This window comes from Gigantopelta aegis, chromosome 2 (genome assembly GCF_016097555.1).
Source record: "Gigantopelta aegis isolate Gae_Host chromosome 2, Gae_host_genome, whole genome shotgun sequence".
In the NCBI taxonomy this organism is placed as follows: domain Eukaryota; kingdom Metazoa; phylum Mollusca; class Gastropoda; order Neomphalida; family Peltospiridae; genus Gigantopelta; species Gigantopelta aegis.
In genome coordinates this window covers 40336206-40352806 of record NC_054700.1, presented here as the reverse complement: position 1 = coordinate 40352806, position 16601 = coordinate 40336206, and the positions used below count along the sequence as shown (strand labels likewise).

Below are 16601 nucleotides of genomic sequence, written 5' to 3'. Positions count from 1 at the left end.
GCAGCAAGAGATCTTTTATATGCACCATCCCACAGGCAAGGTAGTACATACCACTGCCTTTGATATGTTGTGTTGCACTGGCTGGAACGAGAAATGGGCCTACTGATGAGGATTGATGTCAAACGAGTGCTTTAACACTGGGCTACGTCTCGCCTCTTGGATTTAGGAGATTCCATGTACGGTTATTTCTTTGGACCTGTAAGGTCGTCAGCTATTTGATGTCAAATGTTTGGTAATTTTGACATACTAGAGGAAACTCGTCGCATTCAGACCTCTCGCCCAAAGAGCAGCAAGGAATCTTATATGCACTTCCCCACAGACGGGGCAGCGTGTACTTACACGTTTGTTTTGTTAACGACATCTCTAGAACATGTTGATTTAATCAGTTACTGGATGTCAAACATTTGGTAATTCTGGAGCGGAAATCCGCAAAATTTCCCCATTGGTAGCAAGAGATCATGTAATAGCACATGGTAATTTTGATAAAAACCTTAAAGGGACATACCCTAGTTTTTAAACACTAAAGCATATTTTTATTATTAGAGCAGTTTTTGATAACTGAAATCATACTTTACTTAGATTTTGTTTAGATTATTCATTTCCATACATTCGAAGTGTTTTTGGTCATCCTGGTGTTTTTATCACAAAATGCATTACTCATATTTTAAAAACGCACGTGCGTCTGAGAAGTAACAGTTATGGAGTCGAGTTTTAGTCTAATTTTAGAGGATATTTCACCATTTCAAAGTCACACACTCCAAATGTATTGCAAGTCTGTAGATTAACCAAACTTAGTGTGCATTTCCATGGGCTAAAACTAGGGTATGTCCCTTTAATTACAATCATGGACAGTATTAGAAGCTGGCATAATGTTTAGCTCGTCTACTTCATTTCAAACTGGTAATTATAAAACATCTGCCTGCCCTAACCCAACCCCACCCCAGTATGAAAAACGAGAACCTATGGATAAGTATACGTGCTTGGGCAACTAAACTTTCACTTAAAAGTATCGTCAAAGGAGATATTTATCTGTTACACTAGGCCTACACTGAAAACCAGTTTTAATTCTGTATAATCGGCCCTAAAGTATATTGATTTATTAATCATCGGCTATTAAACATAATTTTGGTACTTCTGATCAATAGTCTTGGGGAAACACGAAACTGTTTTTCAATGATAGCAAGGTATCTTTTTATATGTACTATTCCCACAGACAGGATAGTATGGCCTTGGATACACCAGTTGTGGTGCACTGGCTGGAACGAGAAATGGGCCAACGAGCCCACTAACTGATCGATCCTAGACCGACCGCGCACCATGCGAGCGTTTTACCACTGGGCTACGTCTACTTATAAACTAAAATAAACAATACAATACATGTTAGCAGTTTATAAAATAAATACATTTTTGAAAACATTTATTATACGTGCAAAATAGCCATTCCTGTACAAACGGAACAAATCTGGCAGAGATTAAATGCATGTATTCATAGCAATACAATGTGCACGTAGAACAAACTCGGGACTACCAACTTGCTCTCACTCTGTCTCTGTCTCTCAAAATCACGTACTAGGTTTTGTTGAGGAATACTATTCACACATGTCAAACAATCAGTCTTCAATTTTTCATTCGTTTGGCCCAAAGTATTATTTCAGAACCTGTGCACACCACAAATCTGATCCCATTTCACCTTTTGTGTATGCACATGAGACTTCACAGGTCTGGAGTCTAGATTTGAGTTTTATAAGCACGTGGATTGGGGTTTGGGCTGATTCTTCATAGCATGCTCAAATTGGTGAACTTGTGCCGCTTAAATCGAATTCCGTGATTAGCGGTTATGGTTGCGATTGTCCCGTTACTCTCTGGGTCATCCACAAGTTGCATAAACGCGTCTGAAACGGTCTCCACCCTGAAATGAAATGGTACACAACTGAATCTCGAACACTACAAACCAGACTCGTGTGCAAGATTTGTTTGGGTTGGGGTAATTTTATTTCACCACAAAATATACAGTATACAATAGAATACACCTGGAAAAAAGTTACGCATCCCATGAGATAATGGATTATTTAATAAGCGTACGAGACAGGGGGCGGGGGTCAACTGCCCCTCAAGTGCTGGAGTAAAACCTCAAATTCGGGCAAAATGTATACAGATATTTGGGCAAAATGCTAACCTGATACCTTTTTACCATGTATTTTCATCCAGTGGCGGATCTAGAAAATAATAATGGGGGGTGGCTGTATTGGGATGGAGTAAACCGGCGGGGGCTGAGCCATGGTGAAGGTTTCGGGGGCAAAGTCCCCTGAAGTTTCGGCATTCTGGACATTTTAGAACCTTATTTCACTGATCTCCGAGGACCTAATTCCTAATTAATAATTCCATAAAGTTGATACATTTTTTGCCGTTTTCCTGATTCACACCAAAATATATAGAAAACGATTTAATTTTGTCCTTATCGATGCAAGCCATACTCAGTTCAATTGTACACCTGGTTGATAACAGGCATATTATTTTTCATAACGGAATGACTTTATTTACATCTTCCTGAATTTTTTTTTGAAGTAACAGTATACCCGGTATATTAATTTTAACGTCAGATCATGGGATGACGAATTGCGACAGAAGACAAAGAGTCGAAGGGACATCAATACAAAACCAAAACTTTTAATGACATGCACCGTCTAATCAAATAATATTATACCAGGTGTTCGTGAAAGACGATGAAAAAAGCATAGCATATATTGCAATAGCGATGACTTTATTTTCTACAATACAATAAATCCGGGTTTATACAAGGCCACAACCGACAAAGGTCACACCATTCAAACCATTAAAGGGACATTCCTGAGTTTGCTGCAGTTTTTAAGATGTTATCGACTAACAGAGACTTTTTAACGATTGTAATTACATGTCAAATATATTTTTCTGCATAACATATTAGTGGCTATATATTAAACGTGTTTCTGATCGTTCTAATATTTGTACTAGGTTAAATTTCATCTTATTTCCTAAAATATTGTTTTTTCGTACGTACGAAATTATTTGAAGACAAAATCCAGTTTGGGCTTCTTACAAATATTAAGACGACCAGAAACACATTGAATACATAGACACTGATATTATAAACTAGAATATATATTTAATATGTAAGTTTAATCGTAGAAATATTTTATTAGTCGGAAATATCTTACAACGCAGCAAACTCAGGAATGTCCCTTTAACAGTGGAATTAGTGCCTGTTTTAAAATCGAATAAAGGTAATTAATTGCAAGGTTAACGCGATTTATCTGGCAACAGCGATAATAAAAGAAGAATCAAGGTGAACAGGAACTGCAGGTATTTCAGTAATTAGTCAAGCAATAAGGACCCGGATTGCATGCGGCGTGGACGCAAAGCCACAAACCTGTCACAAATCTGCTTTGTGTTCACTGCACTAGAAAATCCATGCATTGCGATAACAGCTAGGTCAGCTAGTCTCTCTGTAGTCATGGTAGTACGAAGCCATGTCTGTATTCGTCTAAGGCAGGAGAACGATCTCTCTGCCTCTGTACTGCCTATGGGTATGATAGCAAGGATCTTTAGAAGATCTCTGATGTTGGGAAAGAAAGTGTTGTCTGCATGTTCGGGAAGCAGATGTGGTCACGGGAATGTCGCTTGCAATAATTTTTCCATCTCAAAAGTTCGCACTCAAATGCTAACGGAATGGGCATCACATGGTTCCACTTCTTGTACAGGACCTTTCCAAGATCCACAACATTTATATAATCCTTTTCAGCGATTACTTCTGGAATTAAAGCACACAGCTCACAGTGTGCCCTCTTTTCGTTACTAAAACGACAGTCATGTTCGTTGCATATTATGTCCTGGAAAGCTATAGCAACGGTTCTCTTCCAATATTAAGATACTGAATCTGATGGATGATTGTCCCTACTTTGTTGTCTACTGCAAAGTCGTGGCCGTTATTCTGTTGCCCAATCAAGTCGGACAGATTTAGTATCTTCTCATATAATCGATCAAACCAGCTGTCCATTTCAAGACGAATATCGTTGTATAAACTGGTGACAAGTTCGATTTTCTGGAAGCCAAAGTAAACTTCCGTAAGTCTACCCTCTAACGCACTCACGAGAGGGCGCAATGGCTCCAGCATCTCTTTTGCACACATGAAACTGACAACATGTGCAAAATTCATAAAGATGTGTCGAAGGCCGTTGGCTTTAGCCTTTGTTGAAGAATCCCAGTTCCATAACTCGTTGTTTGGGTACAGAGTTTCGTCACACGAAGGCTCGCATATCTCATTCAGGGTTATTACAATAAACTCATATACGTCTTGGATCGTTTGAAAAGCAGTGTGTGTTTCGATCCAGGGTGTCTTGCACATGTTCTTCGACTTGTGTTTTTTGGCAGGTTTTTTGGCCAGGTTATCAACGATCTTTTCAAATAATTTTTATCGTTTTGGAGAATTGTCGAAGTAGCTGAATAATTCTTGACAAGAATTCATCATGTTTGCAATTTGTGGAATTTTGCATGCATGACAAATAACCAGGTTCAGGGAATGCAAACAACAAGCTTGATACTCTGCATCAGACTTTGCTATTTCAGCATGAACCCCTTTTGTGTTGAGCTCATACACGCCGTGGTGTCGTATGCTTGACCGCGACCATTTTTTATATCGACTTTCTGAACATCTAAATAATTTCGAATGGCATTAGCTATAATCAGTCCGGTGGTTCTCTGCAAATAACATATGTCCAGCAAAACTTCACGTTTTACTGGTTTGGATGGGTCTGTCAGAGAGATAATATTTCTCGCCCATGGGAGCGCGTTTCGTCCGCTATTGAAGAAAAGTGTGCATACTGTTCCAAGGCACTGACGAAATGTGTCCCGAATCAATGTTGCTGCAACATGAATTACTTCATTTTGCACAGTTTTACTCGTGTACCGTGCATTCTTGGGGCCAGATACAAGATAATTATGAAGTACAGGATTAGATTTTGCCATAAGGCGCAAGATTGCATTGAAGTTGCATATTTCTGGCTTTATAAAATCTATTTAGTCGCAATGCAATTTGCTGCTTGACACATTCTAATACTGCTTGTACTATATACGGCAAAATCGAAAAAAAATTCTGTGCATTTTGTGATGCTACTTGGTTGATCTGAACATCAATTCGATTTTCAATGCTGCGCTGTTGTGGTCGAATACACAATGGCCGTTCAATGCTACGCTTGTGGTACTCTTTTGTCTTGTGACTGTCTAATAATTCCTTTGATTTATTGTAGTTAGTAAAAGGAGTGTTTACAAAAGCCACCAATTTTTCCTTTTCGTTATTACTGAGGAACAGAACACGTGAAAGACACCAACCCCCTCTGTAATCTGAATGGTTGCTGTATGCAAGCCACCTGTGCTGCTCGAGCCATCTCGACTGAAACACCACATGCCTGTCCTTATACTTTCGGCTATGGAGTGTGCATGATGCATCAGGTTTCCAGCAATTATCTATCATGCTTACCTTTTCAGCATCGCTTAGACCTAGCTGTCCAGGCGTTAGGAAAACGGTGCAAATGTCATTAGGAGACACACTATTTAATAGGCATAATTTCATCATGTAGGCTTGCACTTGCAGAACCATCTGTTGTGTTTCTAACTGCAGTAAGACTACATACACTGAGATGAACTTTCTTCCACAGACTTCTTAACAACAAAACAATCTAATGTGTTCTGCCTACGTCGCTTTTTGGACGAATCGGATAATGATTTTAGTAAGTAAAATACGACGACGAACTTGCCTGCGAGGAAATCTTGCAAAAATAGACTGGTAAGTGAGCTGTCATCAGTGAAACTGATAACATTACGCTTACGGTAAAAAGAGCATTAAACGTCGGTTATAAACGTAATATTTTGTCTGTTTAATGTATTTAGCTAAAAATGGCAAATGTCGATCGGTACAGCAACTGCAATTAATTCGTAAAATTCATTAATTATGTTTGGAATGAACATTAAAAATTTCCAGGAAGGGAGGGGGTGGCTAGCCACCCTATTCACACACACCCCTGGATCCGCCACTGCCATCATTCTACCATCAAAATGAGTTGTAATCCGTGTAAAAATGCGTAGTGATTCGTTTGCAACCCTATGTAACTGTTTGGTAGTAATGCAATTTATGAATAAACGTTGTTATCCAGATTCGGCAAAAATCAGCCCCCCCCCCCCCCCCAACAACAATGGGAGCCCGTATGCCTATGATTATAATATGTCACAGTAATTGCAACTGTAATGTCAGTGGTGATTATGACAAGAATGGTGTTCCATTGAAATAATGTGACGGTTCCTGCATGACGATGACGACCAAACTCGCTGTAGCAGGCAAGTCCATCATATCTCTCATGTTTTTTCCAAAATTCAGTAGGGGCCTATGTTCACGTATCAAATTTGAGTAGTTAACGTGGCTGTCTTGCAGTTTGATTTGTATATGTATTGTTTGGCAATAAGCAATATTAAATTGATGATATTATCTTTTTTTAGAATAGATAAGGTTGCCTAAAACCATGGTTTGTGCATTCGCATAAAGTTTGATTTTAGTTTTTAAGAATTAAACAACAGTATTCCAGAACAGGCGCGGATCCAGGATTTTTTAATAGAGGGAGCCCAAAACTCGTAGTTTTTTGAAAATAGAATTCAAAGGTCCTTGACAGGTGGATGGGATAAAATTGAGCCTGGACTAAACGTTTTATAAGCAGGGGCTCACATGGGCGTACATAGGATTTTTAAAAGGGGGGTTCCAATACATAGGATTTTAAAAAGGGGGGTTCCAAAATAGATTGCAGAGATATTGGGCATATATTTCTATGTTGAGTAAATATAATAATGTCAGAAATATTAAATTATAAAAAAAGCGATTTCAGGGGGGGGGGGGGGGTTCGGTCGAACCCATAGAACCCCCCCCCCTATGTACGCCCATGGCTCAGGTTCCTATAAGAAAAAAAATATTTGTTTAACGACACCACATCACATTTAAAATTACAGAATACATGTAACTGGTTATTTTGACACTAACGTGTTAAAAGTTAGAGAGAGAGAGATAGAACGACAGACCGACGGACAGACAGAGGAGAAAAGGGAGTTGGGGACTGGTACTACTATATAGGCGCATCCTACCAAAACCTAGAAACCCGCTACCCACCTTGGTCGGGCTGCTTGTGCTCCCTTGAACATGCCAGCGCGTGCGACCCCCTCTCCCATCAACCCCAAACCATTCCTGTCCTGGACGGAGGAGCCGGCGAAAGTAGAATCTGGGCCCATGACAGGCGTGTGCTACAATAGCTTGTTCTGTATGACCATGTTAAATCCTACGACCTGAACTAAATTAAACCCAGCAAGGAATATTTCACATTAACTTTCCTACAGACAGGACAGCACGCTCAACGGTCTTTGACGTACATTGGAGAAGCAGCTTGTTTGGTAATATGCAATAAATTGAATTGAATTGAATTGTACCACTCGTAGGACATGGGTTCCTCAGCAGACGACAACGCAAATATGGCAGATGAAAACAAAACAATGAATTATCAGTATTAGGTAGGTATTAGAGAATATTAATTAAACTAGTACGCCAAGATACCTTTTTAGCAGAAGAAATCGACGATTTCTTGTCATCTAGACATTATCGAAATTAGTTTGTACCTAGCCTAAATTAATTACAAGTAAGGGAGATTGGGGAAGGGGTAAAAGTAATAAGGAAACAGCAAAATGTAAAAAAAATCTTTCACTTGATAAAAAGGGCATTTTAAAATTTAAAAGGTCCCCTTTCGTTCTTTTTTGTTTGTTTGTTTTTGTTAGGCTACACGGGCAATGCACTCCCTCGTCGTAATGTACAGCCATGTGTCCTGTACGTAACACCTAACAGACCCTGACCGGTAGTTTATCTTACTTGTTGATTCCAACAAAATCCATCATTTTAGTAGCTAGTTCTGGCTGTAACATGATGGAATTAGTTCCCAGTTTTATGATCTCAGTGTCCGTAAAGGCGGGGCACATCACTGCAAACCTAATCCCAAGGTCCACTATAGTCCGACTCTCCTGCAACATAATGTCATGTCAAGGCTAAATAGTTAGTCTACCTTCAATACTTCTCCAACACACACACACAGACAAAACAACACACGCACACAGACACACACATACACACACACACACACACACACACATCAACACGCACAAAGACCACAAACACGCACGCACGGAATACAAAAACACATATAGACAGTCTCATACATACACACAAACGCGCGCACGCATGCACGCACGCGCGCACACACACACACACACCACTCTTCGCAGAGTCATCAGGGTCGTAAGTAACATAAAATACCTAGTATGTGTGTTGGGGAGGGGTATCATATCACAATGCAGTAATACCCAGTTTAACCTCCACCCTTACAAAAAACAACAACAACACACTTTAAAAAAAATATATATATATTCTTATTCTTCTGTCCAGTCGATCATACGACTCATCGCACCTCAGGTGAGCGCTCTACCACAAAGTTACTCCCCACTCCTCCTACTGTCACGAAGAAGATACTAAAGTCTGGTTCACATAAATTCGCAATACGTCGCAGATCGCTGCAGACCACCTACATTTTTATGGGAACAGTACAGTCACAGACGGTTTTGTACATTAAACTCGGCATACACCGTTTACGTCCGTATGGGAACATGCATGGTATCTGCGTGTGGTCTAATACGTATTACAGAGTTTATGGGAACCAGGCTCCAGGGAAAATCACTCTTACCGCCCAACTAAGGGTGAATCCAACGACGCCGTACTTCGACGCACAATATGAAGGTGTACAAAAGACCGGCGTCAATCCTATTAAATAACAAAATGTTTATGCTATTAAATAATGTATGTGTTGGACCGGATTTTACTCACACACACACGCACGCAAGCACTTTCTCTCTATCTCTCTCTGCCCCCCCCCCCCCCCTCTCCCCGGAAAATACGTTGTGCTTTGAGTAGGGACTCAGGAAGGAGTTTCGACTCCCCCACCCCACCCCGGCACACGCGCGTGGAAATCGGTGCGGGGGGGGGGGGGGGGGGGTATTGACGAGCGTTACTTTAAAGGGCGAGTGCTCTTAATGTTACAAAACGTTACAAGAGGAGTGTAATAAATGCCAAATTTTGCGTTATTTATTTGTTGAATGACCGTTAGCACATCAAATTCATATTTATCTTCGAAGGAGCTGAAATGTGATTAATAGTGTGTACCTGCAGAGGAGGCGACATTGACAATCACACCTCCATGACCACCCGTGTCTTTTCTCATCGCTTCAATAGCCAGAAACGTCCCTTTCATTAGTCCTTTCTAAAAAAAATATTTAAAAATGTCATAAGCGTTTTTCAGTGAGAGCATCTAGACTGGATGAGTGCGTTTACAAAACGCGTGCGAACAGCAGCAATGAGATAATCGTATATGGTGTATAGCCCCCCAAACGCAAGCCGCAGACGCAACAGGCGGATCGCACGCATGCGTCCTATCCAGTTTATATGAGACTTCACCTGGGAGTGAGGCGGGCAGTAAAAACTAACTGAACCACGATAACTTAAGTTTTCTCCAGCTACAAAAACAACCAATTTTAAATTTAAAATGTATTTTTCGTGGTGGCGAAACTAATGTATTTCGATTTATTTTTTAAGTCGGACCGCACGCACGCACCGCATCCAGTCTATATGAGCCTCAAGAGAGCATCGCAACTGTCCAAATGTTCGTCTAGCTCTCTCGCGGCAGAATACTCAGGATAGGCACATATTATAATGATGGTAACTACGATACGACATAAAGAGGCGAGAGGAGAAACCTTGTAGCACAAAATATAGGCTACGTGGTAGGTGGGTCACTCGAGCACCATTATATGCAAATGAGGTCACGTGACCCACAGTTCACTTTATTGTATGAATGTTTTAATTTTGCATTTTTCGCATCCATTACACTATCCGATATGAAATATGTATTTGTAATTCGTCAGTTTCACATCTCCTACGAATGTAGTCACATCGTATATGACAGCTGCCCTAGATGATCCTCAAAGTGTTAAATCTCACAGAAGTAGCGTGATTCGGCTAGGCACGTTACTCTTCGCGCGCATGAGCAGATAGAATGTGAAATACAAATGTAAGTCTATTTGTAGTTCACTAATAAGCCACGAGATCTGGCTTGGTGCTTCTAAAACCTTTAGAGTCTGGATTCGGCACTCTAATGAGTCTGAGACAGTAATGTCATGACAACGCCATACAAATTGTTTGTGTGTGACGTCATTAGCGATTGAGTCTGGACTAAAAGTTTTATAAGCACGGGCCCAGCTGTACACTAACCATATTGATGTCGACCATTTTACTCCAGTTCGTTTCATTGGCGATCCCAGCGTTGTTTACCATGATGTCCAATGGTCCGTATCGACGTTTAACCGCCACGAACAGATCTGTCAGACATTTAGCAACATAACAGTGCAATAATACTAATGTAGTGTTGGGAATCAGTTGGAATTGTATCATGGATTATTATCTAAATATAACGAAGGATATGAACGCAGTTAATATATATATATACACCTCAGGCTCATAGGAACCGGGGGGGCTTTTAAAAAACTTCTTTTTTTTCTCTTTTTTTATCACACTAACGTTTGCTATTGTAACCAAAATCTGATATAGAGTTTGTACCCGATCAGTCAGTGCCCCCCCCCCCCCCCCCCCCCCCCCCCCCCCCCCAACTCCCAAAGTCCTTCCTACTGGCTTGCACCTGGGGCCAAATATTCAAACATCAGTTAGCGTAACCAATGGTAAAGAGAAATGTTCAAAACCAACGACTAATAACTGAAAACATAATGTTGGAAGTTGATTTAGAACAATCAAAGGGATCCATACATAATCAAATCTAAAGTTGCTATATTAATAAATAACAATTTTGAATATAAAATTTACTTATTGTGGATATAACTATTTACAATATACGTATAACATTAGTAAACCTATATGGACCAAATTCAGACAGTCCAAACTTTTACAAGCAAGTTCTACAAGAAGTAAAAGCTCTTAAAAATAAATATTATATTTTTGGTGGAGATTGGAATCTTGTTCTAAACCCACAGATTGATACACATAACTACATAAATGTAAACAATCCAAAAGCTCGCGATGAAGTGTTAGATATAATAGGTGAATTAGATCTTGTGAACATCTGGAGAGATCATAATCCCGAACTACGTAATTACACATGGAGGAAGAATAACCCAATAAAACAAGCTGATTAGATTTTTTTCTAATATCAGAAATGTTGTATTCTTATGTCCTTAACTCCAATATACATTGTGGATATAGAACTGATCATTCTATTATAAGTCTAAATCTCGAATTCAGTGAAAACGAAAGGCACACCACCTATTGGAAATTTAATAATTCACTCTTAAAAAATAAATCTTATATATCAATAATAAAAAAAGTTATTTCTGATGTTAAGAGACAATATACTGCGTCTGTCTATAACTTGGATACTGTTGATGATATACTCCTATCTGAAATAAATTTTACAATTAATCATCAATTATTTCTAGAAGTATTACTTATGGAAATTAGAAGAAAGACAATTTCATACTCATCGTATTTGAAAAAAGAAAACTATAAACTAGAAAAACAGCTGATTGAAGAAATAGAGATATTAGAAAATAGCGAACAATTAGATTTTGAAATTATACAGACAAAAAGAAAAGACTTAGAAAGCCTGCGTGAAAAGAAAATGGAGGGTGTCTAGAGATCTAGAGCCAAATGGATAGATGAAGGTTAACGAATTTCTAACTATTTCTGTAACTTAGAAAATAGGAACTTTATTAGCAAGTCTATAACTCAAATTGAGAAAAATGATGGTTCTATCGTTACAAATAAAAATGAACTTATGCATGAGACAAAAAACTTTTATGAAAACCTCTATTCTTCAAAAGAAGATACGATAGCTGATACTGACCTACATGACTTATTTTTAGGTCAAGATATAAATAAACTTAACAGAGAACAAGCAGACTCTTTAGAGGGTTTACTGACATATGCTTTAAAACGTACAAAGAACAATAAAAGTCCAGGGTCTGACGGTTTCTCTGCCGAATTAAACAAAATTTTTGGAAAGATATTGGTTATTTTGTTCTTAGATCTGTGAATTATGCTTTTATTAATGGTGAATTATCTATAACACAGAAACTTGGAATAATATACCTGCATACCCAAAGGCGATAAACCCAAACGTTTTCTAACTAACTGGCGTCCCATTTCACTCATTTGTTTATAAATTAGCATCAGCCTGCATATCAGAAAGATTGTTAGCTAAGTATTTTATATATAAATGCAAAGTGCAAAATGTACAGTTAAACATTACTCATTTCCAAAACGAAGTTAAACAAAGATACCTGATTGAGAAACATATTCACTACAGTAAAAACTGCTTTAATAAATTCGTTACCAAGTGGGCAATGTACCATTCTCTATTTGATATATAATCTTAAAATTACTTTTGTTCATTTGTTTTCATCAGCCCCAACAGGTCACGTAAAATTGATGTAAACTAAAACACCTTCATATCTGTATGCCTATTGTATATCCTACTTCTTTTTACAGACCACTGAAATGTTGTTATAAATAATAATAAATATGTACATAATCAAAACACGTGCGTGTGTGTGTATGTGTGTGCATATTTGTTCTTCCTTTATCCTCCTGCTCCTCCTCCTCCTCCTCCTCCTCCTCCTCCTCTCTCTCTCTCTCTCTCTCTCTCTCTCTCTCTCTCTCTCTCTCTCATTTTCATATATCATTATATACTTTCATTTACTCTAGATACTTGTTAAAATCCAGGTCCTTGTGAATATATTATTTTAATTAAGTCTGCCTATAAAGTAGTAACTACATTATGTGTGTATAAGTTATATGTAGTGGGTTTCCTACAGAATTACCAGATGTTTCACATCCAATAGCCGATGTTTAATTAATCAATGTGCTCTAGTGGTGTCGTTAAACAAAACAAACTTTATACTTTATGAAATTAATGTTCGAGTATACAGAGAATAATGAAAAAGATTGACAATAGGCCTGAGTGACACTGTCATTACATCAATATTTAATGTAGCCTATTGTAGAGAAAAATACACAGACAGACGGAGTTGTTATCAAAAAGAAGTACACGAGACCTTCCAAATCCTTTTCGTTAGACACGTCACACTTGACGAACGTCGCTCGATCTTTGCCATACGTCTGGCCAAAGTCCGATACAGTTCTCTGCCCATCTTCCACCTTGACATCGGCGACACAAACCTGCTAAGAAAACTACCTGTTATAAGCTGTATAGGACCGTACTTAACCTAAACTAAGCAGGGTGGTGGTACAAAATAATACAAAATACAAAATAAATAAATAAAGGAAAAAGGAATTAGGGCATACCAGTGGCGGATTCAGAAAATACATTTAGGGAGGCCTCAGTGACATGTTCCGAAGGAATTCTTAGGATTTTCCATCGTAAAAAATGAAAAAGAAAATATATATTTAACTGTTGTAAAATTGAGTCCCCCACCCCACCCCAGATCCACCATTGCATACTACGATAGAAATACACGATCGTCTCTAGTTAGACAAAACGGGCACCTTTTCAATTTTTGTTTTTGGTTTCTGAAATCTGCTTGAAAAAATAACGCTAGGTCTCAAATAAGCGCCGCGTTTGGGAACCTTTTGAAAAGAAAAGAAAATATCGCTCCTGTGCTTAATACAGGAAATACGGTAACAAGATTAGCACGTTTGTTGATGTATTTACTGACCCGAGCTCCACGCTGCAACAGTCGTTCAGTAAACGCCTTCCCTAGGCCCTGTGCAGCTCCAGTTACTATCGCTACTTTCCCGGACAAAGCCATGTCAAATACTGCGGTAACTGTCAGTCATTAAATATATTTCGGTCTTGTAAGTGGATACCGTGGATCTTTTGTTAAGTCAAATACCACGGGACAGAGGTGTCACCGGTGAGTTATCATTCGGAACACATCGACTATTTCCGTGAAACGAGAGTCGTAGTGCACTGCCAGGAACGAGGGTAATGAGCCCACCGACGGGGATCGACCCTATACCGACAGCGCATCAAGTGAGCGCTTTACCACTGGGCTACGACCCGCCCCCAAGCTATATTTTATGAACGAGAAATAGCCCAATAGGTCCATCGACAGGGATCGATCCTAGACCGGCCACGCAACTGATGAGCGCTTCACCACTGGGCTACGACCCGCATGTGTTTAAGCGGTTGGGCATAAGTTTTAAAATTACAATTTTTATAACATCAGTTTTACTCAGAACTGCAATAGAGCAACTTGTTTTCATAACTTTCGTCAATAGTTCACAGGGGCGTGCGCAGGAAATTTTGCAGCGGGAGGGGGGGGGGGGGGGGGTCGACGTGTCTGGCGAAGCCCGACACCGCGAGCTCCGCATTCGCGAAGCCCTTGGCGGGGGGTCTGGGGGTCCCTCCTCCAGAAAATTTTGAAAAATTGACCCCTTCTAGGGCTATTCTGAGGTGTTTTCTGCTGGTTAGCCGAGCTGCTTTCACAGGAATGTAAAAAAATTGGGATATGAAAAAAAAATTCGCCTTGAGCGGGGGGGGGGGGGGGGGGGGGGGGGGGGGGTTCGGCCCCAACCCCCCCCCCCCCCCCTGCGCACGCGCCTGGTTCGTCTAGCCCGAATACTCTGACTGTAGAAGGGGGTGGGATGTAGCCCAGTGGTACAGCGCTCGCTCAATGCGCGGTCGGTCTGGGATCGATCCCCATCGGTGGGCCCATTGGGCTATTTCTCGTTCCACCCAGTGCACCACGACTGGTATATCAAAGGCCGTGGTATGTGCTATTCTGTCTATGGGATGGTGCATATAAAAGATCCCTTGCTGCTAATCGAAAAGAGTAGCCCATGAAGTGGCGACAACGGGTTTCCTTTCTCATTATCTGTGTGGTGCTTAACCATATGTTTGACGCCATATAACCGTAAATAAAATGTGTTGAGTGCGTCGTTAAATAGAACATTTCTTTCTTTCGTTTTTTTCTTTCAATAGAGCAACTTGTTTTCATAACTTTCGTCAGTAGTTCATCTAGCCCGAGTATTCTGACTGTAGAGGGCTAGACGGACATTTGGACAGATATGTAGGGCTGAATATCTGTCCAAATGTCCGTCTAGCCCTCTTCAGTGAGAGTACTCGGGCTATAGCTCATCTTAACGTGAAGCTGCCTATACATCACTGGTGTGGTATTTGACTCGACTGGGAGCGGGACGTAGCCCAGTGGTAAAGCGCACGCCTCATGTGCGATCAGTTTGGGATCGATCCCTGTTGATGGGCCCATTGGGTCTATTTCTCGTCCCAGTCGGTGCACTAAGACTGGTATATCAAAGGCCGTGGTATGTGCTATCCTGTCTGTGGTATGGTGCATATAACAGATCCCTTGCTACTAATGGAAACATTGTAGAGGGTTTTCTCTCTAAAACTATAATAATATGTATGCCCTATTAAATGTCTGACATCCAATAGCGATAATTGATAAATCAATGTGCTCTAGTGGTGTCGTTAAAACACCCGAACTGTCAATGGCATTTTCATTATGTTCTAGCCGTCCACGTGGGTACCTACTTTATTGGAGAGTTTAAGATGTTTCTACATGACGTCTCGCGTAATGCACCTCATACGTGTGACGTGTATCTAGATCAGGGAAATTCCTTTGCACGGGCGTGTGTAGACCGAATATTTCGGTCTTTGTAACTGTATTTCATATTGCATATTTTTTTTTTTTTAATGATTTGTCTATTTTATATTTATATCTATATTCTATAGCTTTAGAATATAGATATAATCTCATATTCGGGCAAAAATGATGGAGGAATTCGGGCAAACTTTGACAATGGACGAGTTTTATTTTCATTATAGACCTACTGGGGCGTAACCAGAGAGGAAAAAAACGCCGAGGTAAACCCAGACCTGTAAAATAAATATCAGTGTCATTGGAAAAATAAAATAAATCTGGGGAAATTGCAGACGAGGCAAGCGTCTCGTCTGCCTCATGCTGGCTACGCCATGGGCCAGCATGTAGTTATATAAGTAAAATGGCGATATTTCAGACTGTGTTGAATTAACGAGCTTATTTGTTTGGTGTGTGTGTGTGTGTGTGTGTGTGTGTGTGTGTGTGTGTGTGTGTGTGTGTGTGTGTGTATTGTTCGGGGCTTTTTTGTTTTGTTTTGTTTTGTTTTTTCTTCTTCTTCTGATTTATGACTATGTACCTAACTGTCATTCAAGTATATACAAAAATATCAATAACAAGCGTGATATAGCAACTGCATCTGGGTTTGTAGAATATTATTAATAGATTACAGGTATATGTTTTACGGTTGACACACCAAATACGGTTCTGTTCAATGCGTGTCAATGCGTACAGATCCGCATTAGGAATCGCTGCTGACACACCGCCGCTCAATTGGGGGGGGGGGGGGGGGGGGGGGGGAGTGGAGAGAGACGGAAAAAAATAGAAAATTAAAGAAAATTCTCTTCTCA

At 39.9% G+C, this 16601-nt stretch overlaps 1 protein-coding gene across 2 annotated transcripts; it reads right to left on the bottom strand.

The window, feature by feature from the left end:
- Positions 1-1374: 1374 nt before the first annotated feature.
- Positions 1375-14044, bottom strand: LOC121385451 (15-hydroxyprostaglandin dehydrogenase [NAD(+)]-like). 2 transcript variants are annotated; one of them, XM_041516141.1, is made up of 7 exons: positions 13849-14044; positions 13228-13354; positions 10376-10482; positions 9272-9368; positions 8796-8872; positions 7931-8079; positions 1375-1909 (listed from the first exon to the last, which is right to left on the bottom strand). In XM_041516141.1, exons 1-7 carry the CDS (start codon positions 13939-13941, stop codon positions 1777-1779), a joined length of 783 nt encoding a protein of 260 aa, XP_041372075.1. In that variant the 5' UTR covers positions 13942-14044; the 3' UTR covers positions 1375-1776. The 2 variants fall into 2 exon arrangements, with proteins under 2 accessions (XP_041372075.1, XP_041372084.1); XM_041516150.1 differs by having other exon boundaries at positions 13228-13351.
- Between the last annotated feature and the right edge of the window lie 2557 nt (positions 14045-16601).